This window comes from Chelmon rostratus, chromosome 8 (genome assembly GCF_017976325.1).
Source record: "Chelmon rostratus isolate fCheRos1 chromosome 8, fCheRos1.pri, whole genome shotgun sequence".
Classification (NCBI taxonomy): Eukaryota; Metazoa; Chordata; class Actinopteri; order Chaetodontiformes; family Chaetodontidae; genus Chelmon; species Chelmon rostratus.
In genome coordinates, this window is record NC_055665.1 from 18291541 (window position 1) to 18316060 (window position 24520).

General features: G+C 44.6%; 1 protein-coding gene across 2 annotated transcripts in view; it reads right to left on the minus strand.

Moving 5' to 3' along the window:
* LOC121609859 (plectin-like) overlaps positions 1-22180 on the minus strand; it is a 64822-nt gene extending 42642 nt beyond the window's left edge. The window contains exon 1 of one of the 2 annotated variants that reach the window (XM_041941575.1): positions 18804-22180. In XM_041941575.1, the coding sequence (XP_041797509.1) occupies positions 18804-22161 (3358 nt within the window). In that variant the 5' untranslated portion in view covers positions 22162-22180. The remainder of the gene's footprint in view (positions 1-18803) is intronic. The other variant, XM_041941576.1, reaches the window with a different exon arrangement.
* Positions 22181-24520: the final 2340 nt, after the last annotated feature.

Here is a 24520-nt window from a genome sequence, read left to right on the forward strand (position 1 = left end):
TGCGCATTTAGTGGCACTAGTGTGTGCAGGACGTGGTGGGTGGGGCTCTAAACACACCCCTTCCTCTTGCAGGGCGCCGTGTTTCGCTGAGGCGAGGAAGAAGAAGGCGAGGCGGGGAAGGACGAGGTGTGGCAACCTGCATGTGCTATAATATAATGGCTTCGTTTGCGCAAGACAATACACACACAAACTGAGTTACTAGGAATAATAAAAGGTTGTAAAAGGCTGCGCTGATAATTTTTTACACTTTATATTGCACTGAATAGACCTCTAATGACCCATATACAACCGTAACACAGATATCCACCAAGAGCCTGAAAAGGTAAAAAGTTTCAGTCTTCCCAGTCACTCACACACACATGCACACAAACACAGACCTCTTGGTCAATCATTACTTGCTCACAGCATTCCTCCGACATTTCACATCAGCAGTTACTCACTGTGACGACAAAGGAGAAGAGATGGGGGGATGAGATAGTTTGGGAAGGGCTGCTGTGGATTCCAGGCAGTGATGAATGACCACACCCTGAACATCTCTGATTTACTGAGATACACGGCAGCTTATAACTCGGAGTTTGAGCATGAATGTGAGTTTAAAGAGTGTCAAAGCATCAAGACTCAGCTGGAAAATACACTCACATGTTTCGAGTGTCTGAATGGTCAGCGCTGCAATGCCTCTCTCACTTCTTAATGAAAGCGCATGTCCAGTTCTGTAAGATCTCCTGCCTTTCACTTGATGAAGTTTATCTTAGCGTAGCCAGAACAATGCATTTTGGGCTCATTTGTATCTAGTCCAAACAAATCACAGAACATCAAATGCACCATTTCCTGTTAACCAGAGGATTTTGGCAAGGAGGTGCAGGCAGACGGTGTTTTTAACAGCAAATGTAATAAAATGGGCATTACTTAAACACTGTTTTCTTTATGGAAACTCTATAATATTTCTAGGATCGCACCCTGGATATTAAGGCATTTTCCGTCACAGGTTTATCCACGGAAACAAAAAACCAAAAATGAACTTTGCACTGTTCAGTCAGTCATTAAATCCAATACGACGAGTAGGAATTTCTGGCAGTTTCATCAGCCAGATTTCTGCTAAATCAATCCCATATACCTTCTGCTTAACAGTGGCACCTGCAGCAACAAGTTACAAGGACTGGAAAATGATTAATGCTTTAATGCAGCATGAAAGCAACACAAGTAAAAAGGAGCCATACAGTCAGATAAGTGACACAGTATTGTCAGGTAAGCAGCAATATCTATGTCATGTTTTGCTAATATTAGCTCAAATTAATCACTGTAAGCTACTGGTCATACCAGACCAAGAGAAGCTGTAGCATCGACATGACTGAGTGTATTGAGTTGAGCAATGGTGCATGTCATCGCTTATGAATTTAACTTTTCTTTTGCAAAAGGAAAATTGTGTTAGTTCTCAATTTAAAAGTTGTATAGTCTTGCTTTCAAGTTTCTTCTCAAGTTCTGGAGTTCTAAAAAGTATTTACTCAGAGTTTGTCAAAAGAGTTTGGGGCTTATTTACACACAGTCTAATAATGGTCCCCTATATGGCTCATATGTGCTGACAGCTGAACTGGAGGGCAGGGTGTGTCCTACCTCTGCTAAATCCTGCCTCACTAGCCTTAAGGTGGGTATATATCCCACCCTGGCTGACATCACTTCATCAGGTGTCTAAAACCACTTATTCTTTAACAGCGTTGTGTTCTCAGCGTGACCTGTATGAACATGAAGGTACTTAATGTGTCAGTGTAAGTGTGTCTGTGTGTGTTTGTAAGAGAGTGTGTGTGCGTGTGTGTGTGTGTCCGCGCCTTGACTCATTTCGAGCCACGTTAGCAAATCTGAAGACACACCTTTGTAGTTCCATACAATGTCTAGGCAAGCTGAGGAATTAAGGAGTGGCATGTGGGCAGGTGATTAAATGAGAAAAAGGAAAGGAACCATACCAAATACAGAATTTACTTTGAAGGACTGACAGGATTTCACTGTAAAGTGCTTTAATCCACACTGCCTGAAACAATGCATGCAGTAATTTGATTCAAATAGTTGGAACATGTTGAGCTTTAAAGAATGAGAACAGCAACATGTCTATAAAGAGTCTTCATTAAAGATGTAAAGTGTAGAACAGAGTGGGATGCTCCAGGTTATCTGGGATGCAGAAGCTACAGTAGACAGTAACTGAGAGCTTGGTGGCGATCTGGCAGCGGAGCATGCACCGACACCTACCGGGTTTCTAAACCTCATGGGAAACACAAGCAGGGGACCCAGATGCGAGGAGGCGAGGATGCAGAAAGTGTGGAACATCTTAGTCATGAGATCTTCTCACCAAAAAGGAGACATATCATTAAGGTCTCAACATGCTCATTACACTGCTCGCTCATCTGGCTTCATCAAAACCAGATGGACCACTTGGGCTTTTTATATGAGCGGAGAGCGCTTAGTGAAAATAAGAGGAGAAAGCGGTTTCTTTCTAAATGACAAGTCTGAGGCTTGATCACTTTTTTGTGATGGGGGTGACAGAGAAATCCGTCGTCCTCTTCCCACACTAAAATTCTGAGTTTTCTTTCACAATGGACTGCATTAACTGATGCAATGTGCATCACTGTATATGTACATGCTGAATGCTTGCTGGGTACATTCAGGGAAAGTTGGGTTTGGGTGATTTTCATTAAAACTAAAGACATTCCAGCCACAAATCAGCCGCAGCTGCACACCGTAACATGGTAAACATGATACCTGCTAAACATCTGCAGATTAGCATATTAGCATAGCCTTTGTGAGTATGGAAGCGTAAACACAGCCTTACGGAGCTGCTAGCGTGGCTGCAGACTCTTGCTATCAAAGAACACAGTGTATCATTGTGAAAATTGTTTGCTATAATTACCATAAACAGATCTGACCACCGACGTCATGGGTTGGTTCTATCCCACACCAATGCTTGTGGTTCTGAAAACCGCATTTCCCATAAACCATTTTGCTGTCCTCACTTTTTTTTTGTTTGTTTCATGCCAAAAAGAAATCAAGAATAAATCTCTCGAGCTAAAAAGTGGCACTATCCATGAAAACTGCATTTCTAATCACTCATTCCTGCCTGTGACATGATTTCCAGCGACTATGTAACATTACAGAACACATGAAGCTGTTCTTTCATTGGAAGAGAATATGGACCTGGCAGTAATATAAGCTATAGCTTTAACATCAATCTGTTTAAATAAAACTGCATCTGCATAAAGCTGAGCAGGTGTCGTACATCTGCTCATAAACTAGATGAGCTATGCTTCTAATGGAAACTGACAAACACATGGTGGAGCTTGCAACCATTCTGGGCTAGAACAACCTGTATTTAAGCACTTGGGGCTCTATTCCCAAACAAAGCAAACACATTAGAGGAGAAAAGAATTCTCACAATGTGCCATTATGGTTTTTGAAAGAGCTGAAGTGCAGACAAATTCAGAGGTTTAGACAGAGGGAGGCTGGATAACACCTTTCAATGGAGAGCCTGAAAAAGCTGCAGAAAGGATTTGCCCTCCCTCCCTTTAAACCCTCGTCTCTGATGGTCAATTCAGGTGAAAGCGTAAGCTTCTACTGCAATATCTGGCTGCCACACCCCTCAAGGGAATGCTGATAAAACTAGGAGCAGCCTAAACACACCCTGGATCCTCACCTCTGTTATTCTGTAAAGAGGAGGAGGGGATGAAGGAGCAGGGGGAGTAAGGAGGGGAAGAGGAGGCAGGGCAGCAGCAACCTGAATCACGGCGCACGCTGGATCATATTTCTACTGTGCTTAGCGTACAAATCCAGTTGAGCAATAAAACAACCCCACGCCATGTAGAGAGAGATGCTTGGTAATGCAACTGTCCGTCTGAAGGTAAGGATCTGCTGTGATGAGCAGTACATGACGCACACTATCTGGCACGGAGCACGCCAAATGAAAAACATTTAAGCCTTTTTTTAATGCGACCTGGATGAATGATTCGTCTGAAAATCCACTTAGAAACTAAAACAAAACACAGACTGCCTGGAAATACACTGCCAAAGGCAGCCCGTCTTTCAGTCAAGCAAAGCTAATGAGAGCAATGAGGCTACAGTATTAAATACAATTGTTTTAAATTAGCCATTAACTGTGTTTAATACATCAGGTGAGATGTGCTGGATGCTAATCCTGTCCTGTGAAGGGAAACGTAATGCAAATTAATCCAAATTCCATTTTCTAATAACATCATGTTGTTGATAATGTTGTTAATTAAAGTACCCGGCAAGTCTCAACAATGTCGATAATGAGCGCACGTTTTATTGACAGTGTATTTAATTTGTTACTGTTATTTTTTTATGGCTGTGTTTAGGCACTGGCAGGACAGATTATGGTCTGTTTTAATGGAGAAAAAGTCAGCAGAGACTTGGAACATAAGGTTTTTTTTATTAACATTTAACTGAAATCAGGATTTTTCCATAACTCTAACCAAAGTGCTTCTGCTGCCTAAACCCAACCACAGCCTGGATGCGAGCCCTGGAATCCGGTGTCACAGTGCTGCACTTTGTACACCCACCATCCACCCCGACCACCTTCCTGCAACTCCAGCGCGGTACACAAACGCATGTCTCATTCACCCAAAGAAACGGCCAGGCAGCAATTATGTTTGCCAGCACAACTCCATTATCAATGCAAATTAGTTTTCTATAGACGACTTTTCCAAGGAGACGGGGCTGAGCTGATAGAAGAGTCCAACTTCATAACTGTGCCACCATGCATTGTCCGGTTAGGATCTCCGACCTGTCAGCAGACTTTAGATAATGTTGTCAGGGTCTGATCTAATGATGAAGCCGTGGCCTCAGTTTAACTCAGACTGAACGAGACTCGGGATTAGCTGTGGCAGCTGAGTTTTAAAATAGCCCGGCGCTGAGTTTAAGAAGCCTGTGTGGAAAGCCCCCACATCTTGGACTGTGTCAGTCGCTAATGTTTCAAAACTGGCGAACTGAAATGCAACAGGGCAGCTGGTGAAATAGCTGAGGTATTGACAGAAGATTTAAAATAGCATGTGCCTCCCTCTGCAGGTGAGAGCAACGAAATGTGTTACCTCACCACCTAACAGTGGAGACTTAAAATGACATCTTTGCCAAATGTAAGTCCCTAAATATAGTCTCAGTAAGCACATATTTAGAGCTATATTAGTGGTGTCTTGTGACCAGATCACTGTGTCTTTAATTATCATACTCAAAATGACGTTTTCAGAGCTGTAAATCTGAAAAGGCTGTGACTGAGGTTTGGGATGTGATTATAACCACCAGCGTTTGCCTGCCTAGTTTTCTCCACTCCATCGTGAAACCCTGCATCGCGCCTCAATAAAGACAGAAAACATTCATGCTGACTTTGTGATTCTTCTCTGCTCATTGCTGTGCAGTTTCCATACCGCTGTTCAGCCATTCAGACCATCAGTTTGTGTTTGTCTGACCAACAGTTCAGAACCAAAAGATATTCAATTCACCTCACTCATTCAGCAAAATAGCTGCAATTTTTTTGTAAACTGACTTATCAATGAATCAGCTAAGAGTTTTGGCTACAATCTGAATAGAGTGAATCAATTAATCAGTGACAAAGTGCATCAAAATGTTCTTTTCTCCATGAAAATATTGTGGATTAAAATTTAAACACTGATTTAAAAAGGAGAAAAAAAGACTTGAAGTACTTCTGTCACAGGAGTGAGTCATTGGTTGCTTTTAACCTTGTTAACAGACAAACTGCCTAATTTCTAAACTGAAAGCAGATATTGTAGGTTCCCCTTTTCTCTTGTGTTCTATTAATCCATTCTCATGACATGTGGTATTTCCATACGCTGTCGTACCTTTGGTGGTTTCCAACCGCCAAAGTATGTGGAAAAAAGGGGAACTGGAGTGGCGTTTCCATGACAACGGCTGTAAACACACAGCACCATGTGCAGTGGCGAGGGTGACTGACTCTTACACACGGCTGTATTTTTATACACAGAGACAGAGGAGTGTCCCGTAACCGATCTGATGAGGAAAGGAAAACACCATCCTCCACCCAGTAGGCCGGGCTCTGCCTCCCGGCAAGAAGGCAATAAATTGTTATCGCCACTAGATGGCACCAGAGCACAACCACACCCAACTTCCTCCTATGAAACTGTGAAACTATTCAAACTACTATCATAGTTTAAAAAAAAGAGGAAGCCATTATTAACACATTCATGTCTTATCACTCTCTATAGTAATAGCATAGAATTAGGAAATAGATTGTAAAAAAGATCAATAATGCATAGGTTATCATGATCAGATTGTAGGTTATGTAGTAGATGAATTGATGCAAGTCATTGTTCTAATGTATATCTTACCCTATCTTTTCTGAGATAAGACCTGGCGTTATCAGGGAGGACATGCTGCCTTTGAACCAGTTAGTAAAGATAATGGTGGCCAGAGTGGACCATAACAACCCCTTCATATCTACTGTAGTGAGTCATGGCTGTATTTTTATACAGCCATGACTGGCTTTAACCTACAAAGACTGCAACCTCAGCCAATCTAAAGCACTGTTTTGCTTTTATTTGAAGTTACACCTGCTTTTTTTATGATCTTCAAACACATGTGACCACACCTCAAAGCTTGACTTCCCAGAGGTACGCCACCTCCCCCCGATCATAACGCAGGGGTGCCAAAGTGCTTGTTGATGGTTGTAAGAGGTGCAATGTATGATTTCATTGTGGGATTTGTTGCAGCAGCAGCAGCCAGAGGCAAATCTCTGTGCATCTCTTTATACTACAAAATGCAAAGCACAAAACAAGTGGCATCTCTCTCCATGTGAGTTTACGTGTGCGTGTGTTTGTGTGCAAAAGTCTGTTAAATGTCTCTTCACCTTCAAGGTAACAATTTGCTCCTCAGGAAAACAGTCCTCTGGCAACTTTCTCAGGTTTTCCTCCAGATGCTTTGTGAATGCAATGGAGAGCTGAGGTCCAGCCCCTCATCCAGGCTACCTGGAGCAGGAAGTTACCTGGATGTGAGGCGGGAATGGAGTTCTCAGGGCCACCCTTTAGCCAGCACTAGAGTGCCATGGGCTGGGTGTTCAGTTTCAGTTCAGGTTTAATACAATTGTTTAAATTTCTGTGTTTTGCGTTTCTCATGATTCACTGCATGTTTACTCAAAGTGAAATTATGCTGATTTTACTCAGGTAGCTAATTAATTCACCAAGTTGAGGATATCATAAATTTATCAATTGTGAAGTATACCAGATTACACATTCATATAATTAGCTTTAATATTTCAGATATTTGTCTATTTAACTTGCTCACAGCAGTGTGCTTGTTGAGCAGCAGTGACTGTACTGTGGACTTTCTTTACCCTGGATTTCACGTCTCAGGCTACTTACAGCCTGCTCTAACCTTTGAGGTGTCTAAAACAGAGTACACTCCAATTTGTGGCATATTCTGAGCTTGTGCTCACAGTAGGAAAGTGACAAAAAATATACTCAGAGTAGTCTTTGTGCAGTCTAAAAACACTCAAATTTTGACTTGGTGTTGATGTAAGGTATTGTCAAAAACTCAAATTAAAGTAAATGAACAAGTTATGTTTACATTCACAGATTCTTACCAAAGCGTGATTAGAGCTTTTCCTTCCTCATAAAACAAGCCAAGTTCAAATGTTTCAAATTATTATTATTAAACTATAATTATTACTATTGCTGTTGTTATTGAAATAATGCTTATTACTATAACAAATATCACCCTTATCATCATCATCATATATAAAATGTGTATATGGGACATTCTGAAATACCAGAAAATATTAGAAATAGCAAAAATACTAGAATATAATAAAGTCTGAAACTTCTGTCCAGTCTCTCTGTGAATGGCTCTGGCAGTGACAAACATGTGGTTTCACCATGCTGAAAACACTACAGGCCAATGAACTACCTCCTCCTCGCCCATCCACAGGTTTCTGCACTCACCTGCGCAACACATCTTACTGTACAAATATCTGCTTCTTTCTCCGTATGAACTCATCTCATTCAGATAACTCCCTCCTTTAAGGTTCCAGGGTGCAGCCATTACGAGCCTGAAGTGAGATCCCCCTGTGGCCCTCTGTGTCCCAGACACACTGTGCCAGCTGGTGTGAGGAACCGCTTTCTAACAGATGAAAGGCGGACAGTTGGCCCTGCCCCCCTCACCGATGGGCAAAATGGAAGATAACAGTTAATTCAACATTATAATGATATTTAAAAGGTGCTTCCCTAATTAATCTCTTCATCAGTCTACTGTACCTGTATCTGACTGTTGCCCCATCAGTGTTTGTGTTTCAGCTTTTGTGAACACAAGTGGTATGAAGGGTATGTGTTTGAGAGCCTCGGGCTTTGCAGGGGCATGTGACTGCGTTTCAACAGAGGTATGTTTCCTATAATATTATAATTACCAGTTTTTCAATGTCCTCTGGGCTTTCAAGAGCCAAGCTGAACATCTACAACTTGCATGAGGAATGGTATGTTTGAATGCAATAAAGCCACAAACTCTAGAGCCTGACTGCGTTAAGATCACTGAGTCGTGATTTCATGTCTGGTCAAAGGAGCGGTCTACTCTGGCTGACACGCACCTACTGTCGCCAGTCAACTTTAGGATGTGACAATTTATGACGGGGCACAGCTGAACTGTTCCTATGTCCCATTTAAAAGGGAGAGTGATCTAAATATGCCGTGCTCTCTTCTTATAGGACACTGACCTCTAACCCAGGACTGTAGGGGGTGTGCTCTGATTTCCTCATATGTTGCACTGAGTACGATCACTCACAGAGCAACGTTTCTGGGTGACCTGCTTTCAGTCACCCCAAGTTAACGTACATTTATATACTGATACCACTCCTGTATTTGCCCATTCAATATGAAGCTTAGATTAGTGTAAAGACAGGAGAAAACAGCAGGCCTCACTAATTAAACCTTTACATCTAGTTTGTTTAATCCTTAGAAAAAAGTCCACAATTGGCAATTGGTGGTTTTACAGGGGGTCATGTGCCAGACTATTTCTTGGCTGTGCTGTGACTCCCTCAGCAGAGTCTCTGCTGGTTGCAGCCTCATGGTGACGGTAAATCACCGTGCCTGGTGTCCTTTAGACAGCCACACTAGCTGTTTCACCCTGTTTCCAGTCCTTATGCTAAGATAAGCTAACTGGCCGTAGCTTCATCATGAATGGGCAGATACGAGAGTGACAATCAGTCTTCTACTAATCTCTAACTCTGACCAACGATACTGCTTAAAATGCAGATGCATGTGTTAAAGTTTTTATATATATATATATATATATATATATATATATATATTTTTTTTTATAAAGCTATAATGAAGTCAGAGTTTTGGTTTTATGGCAGCACTAACTGGACAGAACTGACAGATTAGTGCTCTAGAGAAAGGAAAACCTGACTGAAGAACAGCCTGTCATGAATAATGAGAAACTTTAAACAAGTCACTGAAATCACATTAGGTTTGTTTGACTTAGAACTGATGTTTTCTGCAGTATGACTAAATGCATACAAAGACCACAGTCTTGCATAACATACGTTTCTTTAGGGAAACTGCTGATGTCACTGTACACTATAGGTAGTGCAGAGAAAGCCTGAATAGAGGTCACAAGGGGTATAAATAAACTCTCAGTACAGGACCGGATGTGGTTCCATGGTCCCAGTGGTGCTCATAAATAAACTCAGCTCTAAATGAATGAATGTATGTGCTCCAAGTGTCTTTCTGTCTCATCAGGGTTCCTTTGCTATTCCCACAGGACATGAAAACTGTATCCAAAGCCCCTTTTGGGTTTCTTTGAGCCCCTGAGACATAAGTTCACTGTTTATGTTATGACTCATGCCCACTGGTTCACCAGCAGCAGTCACAGTGGTATGAGCCATCTAGGCATGAGCCCCTGGAAAAAGTGCACACACTGGTATACAGTAAGTGGTAGCTGGATTGCTCCAGAGTAGGAGTTGCGGCTGCTTCCAGGAAGAATGCTGGCTTTTCCACAAACCAGGCCAAAGCCAGAGCCAGGGCTCAGCCACAGCGGCCCACACAGCTTCGTGTGCGCCTGACATTCATCTCTAAAAGAGCGTTTGTTTGGCAGCGCGTGCGACTGAATGCCACTTGGGCTCTTAGCATGTCAAACAGGATGTTATACTTTACTGGCATTGTAAAAAAATGACTTGACACATTCTCAACTCCTGTGTAAGAGGGAGTGTGAGGTTAAAGAGCCACCTGTTCGACCTGTTATGGATGAAAACATCCTTTACCAAAGTATTATGCAAAGCAACGTAATGTCCCATTAACAGCCTGTGTTCTAAAAAATCCCTCACTCAATACTGTATGAATCTTAAGTCAGATGTGATGTCGCTGTAAAATCTGAAGTCAAAGCGTGAGTTTAAGCTGTGGCATATCCTCCTGGGCCCCCGGGGTTGACTGGCCAGTTTTAGCAGTCTGAGAAAGGGAAAACAAACACAGATGAGAGGTGAAAGTTCGGCGAGAGAATGCCGAGTGATGCACCTTGTGTTTGACGCAAAGTATTTAGAGTCCAGCTCGGCCACGCCCCCCTCCCTCCCGACCTTTCAGCTGACCTCATTCCAACATGGTCGCTGGAGCATGTTAATATCCGTGTTCCCACCTCTGCACGCACAGCACGGTGTCGCGCATCTGACTGGAAGCCGAGGCAGCTCGCTGCTGTAGTAAGTGATAGCTCGGGCTGAGGGGCTAGTGAGTGGATCGAGTGCAGAGCTGTCATCGTGCAGAGTGGACGCCAGTGAAAAGGGGACAGCTAAGACCAGAAAGCCCCATGACAGGCTTGGACTGAGGAGCACAGATCAGCAGGGACAGCAGCTGCATTTAACCTCAGTATCTCACATTCACAGATGCAGAATTCGAACGTCAGGGTTAGGTAAACAACAGTAAATTAATTGCAGATATTAACAGTTGATCTTATTATGACGTATATTCTTGATTGAAAAGTGGCCTTTCGTATTTTCCGCTGGATCAAAATGCACCTACAGTAATATCTTTCTTTCCTCAGTCAATACTAGTCATATTATCGTCTTCACTGTAACACACAGACGGCTAAATGTCTGTTTACTCATCACACATAGTTTTGCTTCTGTTGCTGTCACATTCCAACACACGATGGAAGCTGAATTACTCATTAACTGCACAGTTTCTCCACACTTAGTCCAATACTACAGTCACCTCCCTCTCAACAATGAGTGGCCAGTGGCGTGACAGTATCATGCCACTGGCATGGCTAAAAAACTCACAGCGAGCAACTGTGAACCTTGAGAATAATACACCAAAGCCTGTGACAAACAAAGACTCATGTGCAGTCATAGGATCAAACAGCTTATTGTTGATCTTCAGGATCAGAGAGCATGGTCTGGAGGGAGCTCTGTGCATACAAATTGTATTTTTCCATGATAAAGTCATCAAAGCGTTGCGACAGGTAACACTATTTGTAATACTGTTTGCCGGTTAAAAGGCGGGCAGTCGGGTGGGGACTGGGGACCAAACCAGTGCTAAGAAAAAGCCATTCTAAGTAAAGAGACCCCAGAACATCCATGCGCTCACACACAGGCCTTTGATCCATAACCAAACTTGACTAGACAGGTTTGGGTGAGACCTAGTAAGGCGTTCCTGGTTCACAGCACTCATCAGTCGTCCTGCAGCACAACAAAAGAAAATCAGATAAGTTCGGCTCGGTGGAACCTGGACTCGTTTGCATCTATGCAACTGTGTCATCTCGGACCGGCCGCTGCAACACGAGCCAAATAGAAGGCCTCCCACGCCGTCTGAGCGTAATGAGGGCTAATCCCTTTGCAGCTGCAACTAAGACCAGACACTTTATGAAACTGGCACAGAGAGGCCTGGTGGCACCTTTGACTGATGGCAGCGGACAACGGCTGACAGGTTTCAAGGTTACACATGAACGTGACTAATGCACAGGGTAAACATACCGCACGTGAAGCAGCGCGCAGGGTTTGTAATACGAGCTGTGTGAATCAAAGTGTCAAGAATAATAAACACAGGCGCAAACAGAATAAATAAGACCTACGAAAGTGAAAAATATGCAAAAATACCCTCCATAACTAGAAGTGCTTACACAGTCCTAGCACCAAAACCAGCATTTAGGCAGTTAGGAAGAGATAAAGCTAACACTCCTCTAGCATCCAGCTACGTTGAGACTTTGATGTTACTCTCATTGCTTTTTTTAACCTGCAGCAAACCACTGTGTCAATATCCTGCAACATGCAGCTGCCTTACCTTGCCTCTTGTGTTTTCTCAAGCGCCAGAATACAATCAGGGTGACTAAGTGCCCCAAAACCACCAGGGCGGGGAGAGTGGGTCCTGGGGGGCATGGAGGCATTTGTGGGGCCGGATAGAGAGACGACGGAGGGGATGAGGGGGACAGGCCTGGGCTGTGGTGACAGGTGGGTCCTCGCTAAGAGGGGGAGCAGGGCGATGTGGGTGTGGCAGGGACATTTTAAAAAATAGGACATCCCGAGCAGGAATCCCTGCTGTTTTCCCCACCCCGAGGCTATAGCTGAAAGTCTTCTTCTGGTCTGCCTCTCCTGATTGTTCAGCTGTTTTCAGACACCGGTCGAACAGATGCATTCCACACAGCAAGTTCTACCCATTGAAGAGGAGCATTTTAAAATACGTGGCCTCTTTTTCAGTGCTAAAAGTGCAGTGTCAGTATTTATTTCTTTAGTACTTTACCCAAGCACAGATGTTAAACTGTGTTATACATATCTCTATTCCATTTGGCATCTTTCTGTATCAGCTGCTACAGGAGGAAAAAATAACTGTATTGTGTTTTTATTCCTTATCTGATGCACCTCTGCTAGTCGCTCCATCTTATTGGAACAACTCCTCCATGTTATCACGCAGGATGGCCTCGCTATCTGCATGCTTAGCTGATTCAGGAGAACAGGGTCAAATCAAAGGAAGCAATGGCAAGCTTTAATATCCTCAAGCCAGCCCAGCTTGTTTTTCTTTGATACAGTCTATCTAAAGTGAATTATTACTGTGTTCAGATGGTCTGTATTAAAACACAAAAACTAATAAACTGTATAGGTGACATAGCGATAAGGTTATAAAATCTACAAATTTCGAAAAGTCCTATATTTATATTTATTTTTGACACAACAATAACAAAGTGCTTCGGCAGAAGCGCTGGGATACGATAACAGGTGGTTGTGGCCCGACAGACACACACGGCCGTCTCTCTCACACACGCAAAACTAAAAAAGTTTTGAATAAAATACAGTCTGTATAAGTGCCCCCCCTGCTTGTTGACGTCCCTCAGATGTCGCACTGACAGGAAAAACACATCCTAAAGGGAGGGGGGTCGGGGGGTGGGGGTCATTGCCTGCCTCAACCCCTGCCCTCACCCACTTCTATCCACATACCATGAAATAAAGGAAAAAACGGAAGGCAGCCAACCTCAGTCATAATTCAGCTGTGGACAGGTTTAAATATGGAACACAATCTGCGCAGCGGTCGCTGAAGGCAGCTCTTTGTTAGATGTGAACGTTTGCGTCCGTGTCGTGAGAATCAGGAACACAACAAGACTTTACACTGCGCGCTTGCCAAAAACTCACCGACGGTCAGCAGCCAGACAGACAGACGCAGTTAGACACAGACAGACACGCCAAAGCAACCCCACTCTGCGGACCTACCAGGTATGATCTTCATCTACAGTACAGAGAGGAAGAGGAGGACGAGGGCGAAGAAAAGCGGAGCTGGACAGAGGGGGAGTGAAGAGGACAGGAGAGGCTCCTGTTTGTTTGCTCTGAACTGGCTTGTTTCTCCCTTGTGTTGAATTTTGACAGGCTGTGCCTGCTGCTGGGATCTGTCAGCCTGCTCTCCCGTGGCCAAGAGAGGAGGGACGACACGCCAAGCTCAGGGAAGGGGGCAGGGGCGAGGGGCTTAGAGGGCTGAGGGGGGGTGGGGGGGTAGGTGGCCAGGGAGAGAGGGCTGGAGCTGACTGAGTGTTATAAATATCCACCAGAGCTGGGTGATCACACAGTGTCACAGTTAGAAACTGATGGAAGAGCTCTGGCGGGACACTTGGCTACGCTCACCCCCTAGAGACACCCCCCGCAAACATAAGCATACCCCCCCCGACCCAACCGCCCTTCCCATTGCTCTCTTTGATGACGATGGTGGCAGATTTATTCTGTGATATTAAGTCGGCCAGAAAAAAGATCTCATGTGTGGGCCCCCCGGGGTAAAACATAATTAACATATGCTAGAGTCATCATTTGAACATAATATTGTCAGCACATAGAAAAGTAGACCCATCACGATTATACCACAAAAAGTGTTGATTCCATACAGTCCATTCAAGGATAATATCATACTTATAATTTTTGGTGATCTAGAAATTTCAACTTTACTGTTCCTCTTATGATGCATCACTCACAATAAGAGTGTTTACTCAAAGTCTGAAGCTGTGATTGAGGGGGCTAAACTGCTCAAAATGCTCTAAAATGCTCAGTGTCATTGTGGGAAAAAGCCCTGTCAGTTACATTAAACAGACAAAAAAGGCAACAAAGTCAGTAAATATGAAAACTGAGAGCTAAGACTGATGATATATTTACCAAACAGGATCACGTAGAGTTTAGTGATGGGCAGATTTTCAGAGAGTTTAGCATAACCAGAGCTCTCAGTGTTCATCCCCTATTTGCTTTTGGGATCACAGCAATGCACAACATTCTCTAAATATAGCAGCTTCTAATATATGCATATGGCTTTGTCAGTTCTAGCGCTGACAACTGGCCTCATTTCGCCATAATGCTAAAAGCCATCCCACCCAGTGTCTGGGGAGTGGAGCCGGGATTGTCTCCTCTCATGACACACGGACACTGTAGATGGAGGTCCTGTGTAAAATGAAGGCAGCTATACTGAGAAACCAAGTAGGGGCTTCACCGAGGACCACAGGGAATTCCTCCATGAACATCCTCACGAGCTTTCGTGAACTCCTGAACTTCACAGGCGCCCGAGCCCCAAGAACATATTATTCATGTCAGGACACATAGCTGACAGGTATTCTAAGCTCGTGTCCAGAGGGAAATGCCTCTTGTCTCAATCTACACTTATATAGTGCAGACGCTCCATTTTGTAAACACTGTTCTCCCCTGATGGACAATTAATGTTGACTAAGCAGGTGGTGAGAAAATACTGCTTAGTGTAAGATTTAAAACATAAAGGTCAAAGCCTTGGGTGAAATTTAACTGTAAAGGCTGTAAAAACCCTACAGAATACTGAACATGTACAAACTTTAACTATTCCTCCAACTCAGTCACAAAAGTGAAGCTGAGTCAGTCAGCTCCTGCAATAAAGCTGAACATGTACCCTGGGAAATGACTAACGGCATAACCATCCAGGCCAAACCCTCGATGTATCCCACATGTCATCGATCTCTCTGTTTCCAGGAGCTGGCCTACGGTGAGTTAACTGTTGCATTGCTACAGCAGATTAATGGCTCTGCATCGCTGTCCAGCATCTAGTCGTTATGTTGCAGCAGACTGCTATTAAATTCGATATCAAACACTTTGTGCTCGCCAACGCGGTACTTCAAACCGGCAACTTAAACTCCTGTGCTGGACATTCGCACACAACTGGGACGTGGGAGAGGATTATGTTTTGGTTGCTGATTACACTGTGCAATCATTTTCACACACTTTGCATTATTTGCTTCTTCCTGCCTATAATATTTCACAGTTTTAAGCATGGTTACTGACTCTTGGTTGATATCTAAATCATAATCGTTCAGATATAACAGCAGCTTTATTCGTCTTCTCAAGTTTCATTCTGACTCAGTATTTACAGCACTGGCACAGACTGTTGTATCAACATCTCTTCCTCGTCAAAATGTTTGCTGCTGCGCTTGTGTCTCAATTTATGAAAGGCCGGCCGATATGTTCTGACACGCGTGACCGGTCCAGTAAAATATAAGATGTGTTTTCACAGGTGGAGACAGCTGTAAACGATAGGGCGCTGCAGCTAAGGTCATTTACTTTGTTTTGAGCAAAACATTACTGGCGGCCAACAGCAGAAACAGAAGCAGCGGCTTCTACTTAAGCTGCCAACTCACAACACTGGATACTGATAGACGGCAGGAGATTGAACATTCATCACATCCCCCGACTTTTTTTTTCTTCTTTTTCTCCTCAAAAAGGTCAGGCTCATAATTCGAGCGCTCAGATTTGAGAATGGGCTGGGTGAGTCATAACATCAAAATGATGTGCCACCATAATGAAAGGCGCAGAGCCGCAGCACACTGCAGCGATTCACTTAACCAATCACACAAGTATGCACTGGGCATGATTTCAGAGATGAAAACATGGAGGACCTCAGTGACATGTCTGGGATATGACTTAGCCTAATTGCCCCTGGTGCCATGTGTGGGCAGACTTTAAACAGCCTCTCCGGCATGGTCTTTTCATACAAAAGCGCTCACTGCACAGCTTTTGTTTCAGCACACACACCACCCTCCATTCAACAGAAATCAAAAGTGCCTCACGCAATGTGTTCCTAAGAATTCTAAACCAGCGCAAGGAGACCTTGTTTTGAGAGCGACATTTTTGTGGCAGCACTCAGTTTCTCCAATACCTTCCTTCTTCCTGGTTTCCACATCACTGATGCAATGAAAGAGAAATAGAAACAGTGGCAGGACAAATGTCATAATACCTCACTGCAGCTATCTCCTGGGGTGTAACTGAGTCTGCTGACAGCTATTGCATTAGCTGACATACCAAGGATACCGCACTCGGTAGGATCCCAACACTAAAGCCTGCATGTCCCTAAAGCACTGCCCAATCTAGCACTACTCATCAAATCCACAATCTGGGGAACGCTAAGCTTGATAAGCAAAAACAAAACAAGGTTTGTCCATTATTTAGTGAGAAATACGGGTTATTTATGTGTGTTTTAGCAATGCACCTCTGACTACAGTTGAAGCATTTGGTCTGTGAAACGGATGACAATGGTTATTAATGGACAGCAGATGTCAGCAGTGGGTCAGCAAACACTGTGGTCAGCTGATAGGCTGGAACTGCTGGGACCATATCAGATCATGGTGCACATCAGACAGAAGCCCACAATTAAGAATGAAAATCAAATCTTAAAAAGTTCACAATTACAATGATCAGTGCTAAGCAGAGTTCAAGGATGTTTAAGATGATGAAGTGCACTGCAATTAATCAAGTTTATGATGAGTTCCATATGCTGTTTACTGTATATGTGAGTCATAAATATAGTTTTATCCAACTGCAAAAGGGACTTATTTTCCTGATTAGTACCACAGATTGACTAAAGGAACTAGGCTGCTAATTGAATCCAGATCGGCTGTCACGTGTGGAACCAAACAAACACACCCTTAGAGCCGTGAGCAAGCTGTTCCAACTTCCTGGCTCTTTGTCCGTTGATCACACCCACAACAGACAACGCCCATGTGAAGTCTGTGCTCCTCTTAGGGCCACCAAAATGCACACATTAGTGAAAATAACATATTTTCATTTTGAAAGTTGTGAAATATCAGACATTCTGGGCACATTCTGTAGTCACGTGAATATGCTTGGCATCATGAGTTAAGACGAGCTTTTCAAGTTTCACTTCAGCAGCACCAACCACAGCATCAACTGGCACCTTTTTCTGGACTTTCTACAACTGCTATTTTCCAAATCCAGCAAAGGAGGCCAGGATATGCCACAGTTATCACACTGCCTACATAACTCCCATATCCTACGCATAGCATTGCATAATGGAATGCAAGGGGCATGCTTATCTCCTACACAACACAGGCTGAAAAGAGAACCAAGAAAACAACCACAGAACATAAAACAGTGCCAAGAACATAGTCTCACTGGAGCAAGGAGGAGAAATGCACCCAAAAGCACCACACCTCCTTCTCTCAGTCAGTCTGGCTTTAACTCACGCGCAACTATCTCTGCAGGGAACAGGCGAGGCTGAATCTTTGCAAACAGCCCCACCTTGTTGGAATGAGAGCAGGTCTGCATAATCTCATTTGGCAAACACTCAGAGATGGCTCCAGAGATTACTGTATCCACTGAAACATGTGCAGAGCTCAGTTTATGACCAAAGAAAATTGGAATTCCCCACCTAAAAAAGTGTTATTTTTTGGAATTGATAGACTGATAATTGCCACTGCCACATGCTCTGCATGTGAACAGAGTGGTAAATTACAGGTAAGATTTAACTGACACTGCATGCTAAAGTTTTATATATAGTTTTCATGTGTAACCTTCGCCTGTGATTATATGTGGAGGAGGAACCCATGCCCTAGTGTCTGTGTGAAATCTGACAGTGTCTCAGATATAACAGTGTTACTGATACTTGATCTATTTTAACACACACATAATTAACTCACAGCAACATCTCACTGGACTATTCTCACCAGCTCACTGAAACTATTCCTAAAGAGAGACTGCCTCCTAGTCCACATCACAAAGCAAAGGCTGGGCTCTGTAATATGTAACTTTAAGCCATAAACTGTAATCAAATCACCCCAAGTAATACTTTGGAAGAGAAGTTAGAGACAGACAATTACAGTATGGGGATGTTCTACGGCGATGAATGAAATACTTCAAGTACATGACAATGTGCAAGACCAACAATAGAGCCATCATCAAATATCCTACCTAAGACCTCCCACACTTCAAAGCAAGGTGGAAGTCTACGAGCAAGAGCAGCTACATCACATGCACAGAGAGAGCAGGGCAAGGCAGGACGCAGGCACACACTGAAACAAACCTTCAATGAAGTTGGGCCACGTCTTCTCCTCCGGCTCCCCCAGCGAGTGGTCCCACTCTTCCTCAGGTGAGGCCCCTTGCACCCTGGCCCCCGCCGCCCCTGACAAAAGTGCCCGCTCTATGGCAATTGCTTCCAGAACATCCAGGTCCAGTTCTTCTCCTTCCACCTCAGTTTGCACAGGTGGAGGAGGTGACTGCTCGCCAGTCGCCTGAGGACTGACAATCTGCTTCACCTCAACTATCTCTTCGACCACTACAATTTTCCTCTTCATGGCGGCCTCGTCTGTGTCAGGGCTAGCGGATTCACAGGTGTCCCCCAGGTGAGGCTTGTCGGGCCGGGCAGCTGCGGGTGTGGCAGTGGCAGAGGGTGTGTCCTCCAAGTCCCTCTTCTTCTCTCCCTCCTTTCTCGAGGCCTCGGAGACAGGGAGCCTTTTCTCTGTGCTGCGCTCTGCTGCCTGACTGGCTGAACGTTGTGCAACTTTGGGAGGCTCCTCTTGCTCGGCGAGGGGGCTGGCCTGTGCCTGAGCTGCAGCTGCCTCTGCTGTTACCGCTGGTGCTGCTGACGCTAATTCTCCGGCTGCGTGTGCTTCCCTCGCAGTGGAGGATGTTTTTGGTTTCGGAACCTCCCGCTTGATTTTTTCTGCAAAGGGCAGTGCTGGCTCCACCTCCCCTTTGTCTGCCGGGGCCTCAGAGAGCACAGCTGCTGCCTGCCTTGTTTCCTCACTGCACATTCTTTCAGGAGTCATCTTTGGAGGAGCACTCACTTCTGTCAGTTCAGAGGCCGTGACAGGGCTGTCTTTAACAGCGGCCTTGGGCAATGATGTAATGTTAGTGGACAGCAATGCTTCGGCTTCAGGCGAACAGACAGGCTTTGTGTTTATGGTGTCTGATACTGGTGCCTGAACCTGCTTTTTCCCTTTTCCTTTCTTCCTGCCCTTTGAAGATTCCTCTGCACCTCTCTCTGTGCTTATTAGGGATTTACTCTCAACCGTGGCTTTCTGAGATTCTGGCGGCGGTGCAGGGCTTTTCTCTTCAGGTTTAGGGCTTCCTTCTATAAGCTCCACTTCAGTTGTTTTCTGCACAGTCACTGTTTCCACTTTAGTGATTTCCTCAGGTTTCACCGGTTCCATGTGGGGCAATTTAGAGTTTAACTTGTCTTTGGAGCATAGCGCTCCCTGTGCTATTTCGCTGGCACTGCTTCCCTCAACCTTCTCTTTTACTTGTGCATCACCTGGAAGCTCCACCGGGGGCAGTGGAGGGGTCTGATCTAATGGTAGTGATGCTACTTTTGAAATACTCTGGTCCACAGTTTGTTTAGGGACTTCCATTTTTGGCTTCCCATCAGTTTGTTGAAGGACTTTCTGTATTTTCCCTCCATGAATACCTATTTCAACCTGAGTCTTATTTTCCTCCACAGTCTTTATGCCGGTATACACAGACAGTGGCTCTGAGGTAATCACTGGTGTGGGTTGGAGGGTATTTTCACCCACCTCCTCAGGGGGCTTGTCAGTAGAGGTTTTTTCCTTCTCGTCAGGCAGCTCCTCAGCTTTGATACTCTTGGATATCTCACCTGGAGATTTCTTTTTCTTCCTTTTTGATTTAGAGCTTCCCTCGACCACTTGTCTGGTTTCCACAAGCTCCTCTGTGTTGGCAGCATTTTGACTGCGCTCAGGTGAAGAGGATTCTTTTAGTGCTGATGCAGGGCCTTGAACTGAGACTTTAAAGGCCTCGTCTGGCACTGTTTTTTCATCTTTCTTGACATGGGGCATCACCTTTATGTCAGTTTTCTCCTGTTTTGTAATCATCTCTGTCACTGTAGCATCCCCCTTGGCCGGTTTTGCGTCTGCAGCACTGGCCACAGGTGCTGAGCGAGTCGTTGTAGTTTTAACTTCAAGTATTGAGGACTCAGCCACCACAGTAGTTTTCTGCGGCACTTTACTTACTGAGAGATTTACTGAGGTCACTTTAGCATCAATTGGCTCCTGAGTCACTGTAACTTTAGAGATCTCCTTTACTGCAGCAGTGGGCAATACTGGCTTGCTGGTGGTACAATCAGGTGTGGGTTTGGTGGTCTCCTGAGTGGTAGGGACTTTGGCAGTTTTCTTGGCCCTCTCATGTTGTATTTTTGATTCAACTGGGGTCTTCACTTCTGCAGGTTTAACTAATTCCTCATTAACCTTTGCTCTCTCAGGCTTCTCTTCCTTGACATCTTTATTGACAGGTTTTGAGATGACTGGTGTGGCAGTGTTATTAAGGCGTTTGGAGGTCTCCTGAGCCTTCGCTTTAGTTGCCATTTCAGGTGTAGCCTTGACCTCTGCAGATTTAACTGGATCCACAGTTACCTTTTTCATCCTCTCCTCTTGCACCTCTGTATAAGGAGGTGTTGTGATAGTTGAATTGCTTGTTACCATTTTCTGAGACTTTGTGGATGCTGTTTCATCAGTAAGCTTAAGCTTCTCTTTATTTGTTTTAGCAGTAGAGGGTTCAGCTGGAATCTTTGATGTTGCAGCACCTGCAGCCTCAGCGACAGCAGCCACAGTTAATGGTAGGGCTGTTTTGGAGGACACTGATGTCAGAGTCTGTGACACATCCTGTTTCAGAGCTGCGCTCTGAACCTGGACAGAAACTGGAGCGCTCTCCTTTTGGACTTCAGGCACTTTTCTCTCCTGTGACGTTGTTACTGGCTTCTCGCTGCTAACATCACGCTGCTGATGAGAAGCTCTTTTTCCCCTGTTCTCCTCCATCACAGCTGCTTCACTTCTGAAGCTCTTCCCCTGCCTAAACAGAGACTGAGACTGGTCCTCCACTTCCCATGATGCTTTTGGCCTGACTGGTTCTGTAGCCAGCGGACGACCCCTAAACCTGGGGGTCCTATCAGAGAAGCTCTCTCTTTCTCCGGGACCCATCATCTTATGGCGGTAGCCTTGACGCTCGGCCAAAGCCTCTTGGCTCTCTGCTTCACCCCTGCGTCCTGGCTTAGGAACATAAGATGTAGGACCTTCCACAGATTGGACCCGTGCAGCCCGGTGGGCAACGGCCAAGGTGGCAGCAGGTTTCCTAACCCTCTGCAGGGAGGCAGGGACAATTTCAGGTGGCAGGCGGAGGTAGTCACGCAGGTAAACAATGCCTTCGTTGGTCAGGTACCAGTAGAAATGTCTCCAGGCAAATGTCTCCTTCACAAAGCCCCGAGACTTAAGAGACCCCATGGCACGGATTACTTGTAGGTTACTCACACCTTCTATCTCAGGGTGCTTCGTCTGTGGCCTCTTGTCCTTCTTGGCCACCATGACACCATCTCGAAACAGGACCTCATAGATGGCCCTCAGGTCCCGCAGGGGCATCAGCATTCCAGCAACCATTGTGCTTTGTGTCACTAAACTCTCTTACAGTAAAACTGAAAATAGCAACATAAAAGAAAGACAAAAAAGACAATCTCACGTCTTGTTGTGTGAAAGAATCCAGTGGCAAAACCAGCTGTCACGTGCTTCTCAATTCAATTAGAAAAAACGAACGAGGAAATCCATGTGATCTTTTTTCTTACTTTGTTTCCCTCTTGGTCTTGCTGATCCTTTGGATATTGTGAAGAAAAAAGATAATTCCTCTGTGAAATCAGACTTAAACAAAGTCAAAAGTGTGCTGTTCCCCTACTTTCAGCGTGGCTGGGAATGAACAGTCTCCGTTCTGCCGAGATGGCAATGACAGAATGGAAGAGAGGCAGCGTGTGTGTGAGAGAGAGAGAGTGAGGCACACTTCTCAGTCCGGCTCCTCCCACCTTCTCTATTCCTTAGGAAAAAACTGGCATGGAAAAAAATTCTCACTAAAGTAAATAGTGCAGCTGGAAGTACAGAAGCAAAGAAAAAAGAAAGTCTGCAATGAGTCGATTCGAAATAAAGGAAGAGCAAAGTCAAATGAATGGAGCAACACACCTATGAAGTGTGTCTGAGCACATGTTCTGTAGCTCTGTGACTTTTACAGAGACACCCACCCAGACACGAAAGCACACGCCTCCTATTTAATGTACACGCTCTCTCAGACACACACCTCTAAAAACACACCCTTTGGCGCGACACACACACACACATCGGGCCAATGAATGGGCTGTTCTCAACAGGGATTAGTTTAGACGAAAGAGAGTCAACCTGTTGGTATACATCTGTCCTGCCCTGGAGAGAGCTGCTGGGCGCCCATGTAGGTTATCAAGTACAGGGTGTCTAGTTTTACACGTTTCCTGATCGAGTGTCACTGAGAAGCTTTTACTCCACACACACAAGGTGTGGTTTTCTCACGTCACAGTCTTTGGATGTGTAAAGTAAAGGCTGCTGACATTTTGCAAATATTTTACAGACCGATTGATAAGAGACCTAACTAACTCACATTAAGTTCAATTCTATTCATATCTGCGTTTGTTTGGAGGGTTACCAAGTCACAAAGTGCAGGAAACCACATAGACCAATCAGTATTTCCCATTGCAGTTCATTAAAGTGATGCAACAGGCAGCAAAGCACCCTAAAGTTGTGTTGGTGCATCAGGCAGCTAACATTAGGGCTTCATGCCTCCATTTAGCAGGGAACCAAGGATCTGCCTTTCACAGCTATATAAAGAACTGCGCATTATAGCTAACCTTTTCAGCACTCCCAGGAACATGATATCAGATTTCTTTCCCTAGATCACTGCTCTCTTCTGTACATCTGTCTCCCGTTCGTCTCTCTGTGTCAGTGTGAGTGTCCTGTCATGGCCAGCGTCCAGTGAAAACCAGACTGGAAGGAAAGCTGACCATTGTTGGATAGAGCGTGTCCGCTCGCCCCATTGAAAAGAAAACGGATACACTAAAGAGTAGAGTAAGGAGACGGCTCTGCGCTGGAACACAGCGATCCAGTCGCCAAATTACAGCGGCTATGAAATGATGCATTTACCCTGCAGTTTGAAACCACACACACTATTACGCATCCAAACACTGGCGGAGAACTGTTTTCATTTCATTTGCCATGGCAACAGTCAAATGAAGTGAGCCAGTTCTGAGTAAGCCGTATATCCGCTTTCAGGGCTGCAGTGGAGCAGAAGGCCATAAATCTGCTGTCCTGGACAGCTGGACTACATGGTCATTTATCAGACCGCTATTTGCAAAGACACTGATGTGATCTGAGACAAACCATTAGCACATTGTCAAGTTTTCATCAGCAATCAAGAAATTAATCTGAGGGCAAAATCATAGTCTTACATACAGCATGTGCGTAAAACCACAGACAAACATTAAATACGAACACATTAAAAAATAAAGCAGTAATATTAAAGAAAATAAGTCTCCCAGTGATAGCAGGGAGAGTTTTTGGAGAGAATAAAGCCGTCATAAAAGCAATTTCTGCCCCTCAACAGTTCATTGACATCTATCTAGTCAGACCAGGTGATGGTGCCTCGGGCCATGTTTGTACTCCACCTCTACTAGATAAGCTCTGAGTCATCTCTTGTGATGTTACATCTTCCTTTGTGGTGCAAGTAAAGTTAATGATTCAGACTGAAGGCTGGGAGGGGCTTTCAGTGGAGTGGCAAAGGATCCTCAAGTTCGTTGTACAAGAAAGGCATTCCTCTGTATTACGAAAGAAATGTGTGTATCAGTGACATGCTGCGGTTTGCCTGGCATTGAAGCAGAAGCGTTGATGATGGTAAAAGCTGGATATGGAAGTGTGTGTGTGAATCTGCGAGCTTGGGCTTAAGTCCGGC